We start from the raw sequence: 6,000 nt of genomic DNA on the forward strand, positions 1-6,000 counted from the left end.
CTGGGTTGCACAGAGGCAGCACCTGGGGTTTTATTCTCCATGTGTTTAGCATCAGGGCTGCTCAACAGCTCGTGATGGCCAAGGCAGTGCTGGGGCTCCGGGAGAGGCGGGGAGCACGTCTCAAGCACAGACTTGGAGCAGAGCAGGCCAGCACCTTCATAGGCTGGGAATTCTCCCAAAGCGGGGTTTGGGAAGCCAAGGAGCCCTTTGCAGACATCCCAGGGGCTTTAATGCTTCCAGGGGCGTCAGCAGAAAGTGCACAGTGGGTTCGTTTTTCCAAGAGAGAAATAAATGTGTGTGGAAGTAGAGGCCAGGCAGCCCAGCTCTGCCTCTGAGAATGGCAGGGGTGGCAGAGCCAGGGAARAAGATAATCTAATCAATGCACATCTCACTGAGGATATAGAAAACAGATTTGTCAGACTAATTTGACCTCCTTTTTTGAGATTACAAGTTTAACTGGGAGAGAAAGAGAAAGACTGTTGATGTCTATAAATAGCCAGATAGAAGTGCATGATATTTTGATTAAGAAAGCAGGGTAAAGAAATCTCACCAGGATACACTAAAGGGATTAAAACCAGGCTCAGAGCTTTCTAAATATAGAGCTGAAAATGGGGAATCATTTTGTGGGGTGTTTTGACTATGCTCCCATTTCAACCGTGCTCCCACAGGGTGCCTACCCTAACATTTCTATCAAAGACTTGGAAGAAAACCCARACTCATGATCAATGGCTTGCAGATGACACCAAGTTCAGGGAAATGGAAAATAAAAAGAGAACAGCTCCCTGGCAGAGAGAAATCTGGATCCACAAGCGAGCAGACAGCAAGAAAACAACATGCATTTCAGTGCAGCCAGATGTCACGCTGCACATCGAGGAAACCAAGACCCTCTGGGCTTGAGATGAGTCTTTCCTGGCAGACAGGGACTCTGGAGAAGATGGGAGAGCAGAAGGAAAGCTCTGGGAATGTGATCCTTGGGGGTGGTGTAAGGGTCAGTGAGGCAGCAAGGGTGATGGTGTAGCCCCATAGAGCCCAACTGTGGTGCCAGGGTCCACAGCCTGCAGCATCTATCGTGGCACCTGAAAAACTGGAGAGGGTTCAGGGCAGGGATGCAGAAATGGTCAGGAAATGCTGTGCCGTGGGGTGAAGGCTTTGAGGGTGCCCCTTCAAARCCAAAGGATTGATTGCTGAGAGGTTATCAGAAACCTGTGCTCAAAGGCCTCCACTAATGGGGGGCTTCATGAGCCTTCATGAGGGGGGCTTCATGAGCCTGCTCCAGGGCTTTCCCAGCTGGCCCCAATTGACATCCTTGCTAGGCTCAGTTTGGTCTTCCCAGGGGGAATCCCAGCACCAGGCTCCCTGTCCTGCCCCAGGGCTCCTGCCCCTCTCCAGCRGTGCTGGGGTAGTGGGCACCTAGCCCTAATGGGGCCCATCACAGCCCGTAAAGCCAACACTGGGGATCCAATCCCACCCTTGTTTTGGGGGCCTGGGCTGYCCTTCCCTGCTGCATCCCATGGCCTGTGGTGCCTCCCCCAGCACTGTTCACCAAGGGGAGCCCAACAGAGTTAGGCGTGGATAGAGCAAGGTGGCCAGAGCCTTAGCAAGGCCACATTCGTCTCTTCAGACACCTGCACCAAGCCCTTATCCTTGAGGACACCTACAGTCCTCAACAACAGGCAAGTCCCTGCCCCACTTCAGAAGACACCTCTTCAGCTCTGCCGCTTCCCAGCCTCTATCCCAGGACAGACTCCAAAAAAAGCCACCAGCATCTTGCAGCATCCCCCAGACTGTCATGCCCTCCCACATCACACATATACACCCCTCTCCCTGGAGTTTCAGCCCCAAAATGCTGCTCACTGTCCCCCAGAACTCCTCTAATACCATCTACCCCGCTCAACCTCCACACTGGGCAGCAATGGGGCAGGAGGGCACCCCTTTTCCCACAGCTGGGGCACCCACGAGCCCAGAGCAAGCTAGAAGATGGGACACACTTGAGCCACACACCTGACCAGCCCCGGGCACCTTCCGAGTCCATGGGCCCCAGAGCCCTTCACATGGTGCCAACACACAGGCAGAGATTCCCGCAGCCCGGCCGCTCCACACGAGCTCACAGGCTTCCCGGGAGCAGCTCAGGGGTATCGCTTACAAGGGAAATGTCCCCGGGGCCCCAAAATAGCCCTGCAGGTGCTGCCAAGCCACCCAGCCCGCGAGCTCGGCCTGCTGCCATYTATGCGTGGCCTGAAGCGCGGATGACTTTACGAGCAGTTCGGTCACTCTTGGATGGAGGTTTCTGCACCCCGGGAAGCCCCGTGCTCCTCGTCACGGGCAGCTGGCATTGGTGTGGGGTGGGCAGTGCTGTCTCTGCTGGGTGCCCTGGGAACGGCACCGCTTGCCACCAAGGCGGAGGGAGATGGTCATCGGGCAGGTAGGGACATGGGGACAGGGAGACACCAACAGAACAGAGCCTTCGGAGTGTTTCTCCAAGCACCACTCTCCACAAGAGCCATCTCTTCCCCAGCACTGCCCGACTCCTTCACCTGGTGCCACGGAGGACTCCGCTGGCCCCACCACGCTGGTGGGACATTCCCAGCCAGCCTGGCATCAGCTACACACAGGTCTCCATGGGAGCCAACATCTCCCCGGGGTGAAACTGCCAAGGGCAGCAGCTGGGAGCTGCTCTCCCACCAGCTCCCCCATCCCCTCTGGGCCAGCCCTTTGGAGCCCCCCTTGGCCCTGCTCCAGCAAAGGGAAGGATGAGGGCACTGCCTCTGTCTGGGGGCACAGAGGAAAYGCTGAGCACCTCAGTGGATGGGACCGGAGCAGGGACCCATCCTGTCCCATGCCAGCCTGGCATGCTCCTGAGCACGGACGGAGCCGCAACGAGCCCCTTCCCACAGGGATGGGCCAGTGGTCACTGCAGGGGAGCTGTGGCTCCCACCTCACAGCAGAYGGGCACCCTGGCTCCCATCTGTACCCTGCCATGGGCACTGGTTTGGGGCAGCCCCACACTGGGGCTTCCCGGCGCTGCCTGCGCTGCTGGGCAGATGCCAGCAGCTCAGCAAGCCCCATCCACGTGGGCCATTCACCSTCTTGGCATGGGCTGAATGAACATGTGCATGGCTCCTCACCACACAGCCCTGGAGATCCAAGCCTCCACCCAGAGCCAAGGGAAGCCCCGAAGACCTAAGACCTGGATCAGGTTGCCTGGAGAGGCTGTGGAGTCTCCTTCCTTGGAGACACTCAAAAGCCATCTGGACACAGTCCTGGACAAGACGCTATTTGAGCGGAGGCAAGGCAGGGCTTAACTAGGTGATCCCCAAAGGTTCCTTTATCTAACCACAAGTGTCCCTGCCCCACATCAAGGGAAGAGGAAAAACAAGTACCCCGATCCTCAGTTTGCCCGCCTCCTTCCTGGAGGGACTGGATCCGTGAGGATTTGGAGCCACAGGGAGGGCAGAGGAGAACAGAAGCCCACAGCACGAGGCAGCCCCCGGCACAACCCAGCCGCGCTCAAGCTTGCTCCCAAGGCAGCTGCGGCAGCGCTGCCATTTCAGCTCGGTAACTCTACGCTCTCAGACTCACCCGCTGCAGAGAGGCTGAGCAACTTTATCCCCGAGGTCCCCCTCTTCATGCCAAGAACGGAACGGGATCAGTAACTCAATCATTTCCCTGCACGCTGGAGGAGCCACCCCAAATCTTCCTCATGCCACCATGAAATGACCCACCAAAATCAAGCTGCAACCAGAACTACCCACCTCCTGCACTGCTTTTAAGTGGGAACAAATCCACACCTGGAAAACCCAGGTGTGGGGAAACGGGAACCACCTGGAAGAGTTTGATTCTGCTAGGAGAAACCCCAGAGGCAGCTCCTGCAGATGAAGGCGAGCCTGCGAGCCCTGCTCGTGCCGAGGGAAGGAAGGCCCCGTCCCAAGGCGCTGCCCGCTGCTCCCGGAGCAGCCACGTGCTGACATCCCGCTTCGTGCCGGCTCGAGGACCAGGGCGAGCCGAGGAAGGCCCCGTGAGGAGGCAGCAGCTCTGCCCGTGGCTCCTGGAGGGCCCCTCGGCCGCCAACCCCGTGGCGTCGCCGCCCTTTTCCCGTCCCTGTGCCCACCCGGCACCCAGGCTGGAAGGTCCCCACTGCCGGCGGGACCCCCTGATCCCCCCAGAACCCCTTGGATTGGCGAGAACGACCAAAGTTGCCCTTAAAAGGCCGCGGCGCCGGGGGCCGGCGGCTGCGAGAAGGCGGCAGCTGCGGGCGCCCCCGCGCCAGGCGCGGCGCCGCGGGCCCGGCCGCGCGCGGCTCCCCTTACAGGGGCTGTTTCCATTCTTAGCCTCCTCCCGCGGCCCGGCCCGCGGCGCCCCGGCCGAGCGGGACCAAATTAACTCAAGGGCGAGCAAGGGTAAGGGCGATGCCGCCGCGGCTGCGGCCCGGCGCTGCCTGCGGGTGCTCGGCGGGGCTGGCCGGGGAAGGGGTCTGGCTGGTCACGGGGTGTCACCTGAAACGCCCGTGTGCCTTTGCTGGACCCTCCGCCCTGGCCGAACGGCCCCTCGCCCCGCTCGGAGCTGTGACACCGGGACAGGCGACGGCCGCTCTGCGGCTCCCGCTCTGCTGCCGGACCCCCCGCACCCCGGCAGCGCCCGGGGCTCCGACCCGCCACCTGCACCCGAAATCCAAGCCGGGACAGGTGGCACCAGCCCCGCCACGGCCCCCACACCAGCCCCAGTGGGGCAGCCCCCCAGCAGGGACCCCGGCGTCCCCCCGGCTCACGCCCCGTCCCCGTGGCCGCGGGTCCCCGTGTCCCCACGCTCCCCTGCCGGGCAGCCCCATGCAACCGCGGGGGGCTCCGTGTGGCGGGACCCCCGTCCCGCCTGGCCCCCCGCCAGCCCRGGCACGGCGGTGGCACCGCGCGGGCCGCTCACCTGCGGTGCCGAGCAGCAGCAGCAGCGAGGCCGCGCAGCAGTACAGCACGCCGAGCCCCTTCATGGTGCCTGCCAGGAGCTCTCTGCCGCCCCGCGCCGCTATTTATACGGCGGCAGGGAGCAGGGCAGGGCGCGCGGCCGCGCACACGCTGCCGCCCGGCGCCCCCGCCAGCACAGCGAGCACCACGGCCGGGAGCCCGCCCGGCACSGGCGCCCGCGGTGGCACCGGCACCCGGGAGCCCCTGGCACCGCGGGGCAGACGGATCCCACGTGCGGAGGGCACAGCCTGGGTGCTGCACCAGGGCAGGGCGCCGGAACGGACCAGGAGGGACCCACAACCGTGGGGAGGGCTGAGAGGGCTGGTGGCCCCATGGGGAACCTGGGGACACACGGGTGCCCCGTGGGGAGACACAGATGCCCCATGGGGAGAGCTGTGCCACCACAGGGGGGCACAGGGAGAGGTGGGGGCTCGGGGGGGCCATGGGGAGACTCGAGTGTCCCACAGAAAGCCCTGGTGACTCCCATGGGAGGGATGGGCACCCTCCACCCTGAGCCACGGGGAGAGATGGACACCATGGCGTTGTGGGGAGAGATGGGTGCCCTCCTGCCGAACTATGGGGAGATCCTGCAGCCCTGGGGAGGGCTGTGACGAGAGGTGCCACGTGAAGCAGCGGGTGCCCCCATCCCAAGGCATGGGGAGAGATGGGTGCTCCATGGAGAGCCATGGCAAGAAGCGTTGCCATCATTCCCTGCCACGAGCCATGGGGTGCCCCACAAGCCCCTCCACGAAACCCGCAGCACGAGGGCGCTCCGTAGCCGGGATCCCCGCTCCAGCCGCTCCGCAACCAGCACCGCAGAGGCACCCGAGTCCCAGCAAGCTCATGGCACGTGTGGGCAACACCAGCCTCTGCAAGAGGCCCCCCCAGAGCACCAAAGAGGGGCCTCGGCAGCCGCCTCCCGTCCCCACAGACGCCACGGCCAGGCACAGAGTCTAAAAAACAAAGTACAAACTTTATTTTGTTTCTTTACAAAGGCACGAGCCTCTTTTTTTTTTCACTTTCTTAACAAAATATAATAGCTTCT

General features: G+C 62.3%; 1 protein-coding gene across 1 annotated transcript in view; it reads right to left on the minus strand.

Annotated features, from left to right (window-relative positions):
- Positions 1-4,981, minus strand: part of SRL (sarcalumenin) — a 29,795-nt gene extending 24,814 nt beyond the window's left edge. Inside the window, exon 1 of the mRNA XM_026048962.1 lies at positions 4,918-4,981. Within this exon, the coding sequence (XP_025904747.1) occupies positions 4,918-4,981 (64 nt within the window). The remainder of the gene's footprint in view (positions 1-4,917) is intronic.
- Between the last annotated feature and the right edge of the window lie 1,019 nt (positions 4,982-6,000).

Source organism: Nothoprocta perdicaria, unplaced genomic scaffold, assembly GCF_003342845.1.
Source record: "Nothoprocta perdicaria isolate Ctin4 unplaced genomic scaffold, notPer1 scaffold_59, whole genome shotgun sequence".
In the NCBI taxonomy this organism is placed as follows: domain Eukaryota; kingdom Metazoa; phylum Chordata; class Aves; order Tinamiformes; family Tinamidae; genus Nothoprocta; species Nothoprocta perdicaria.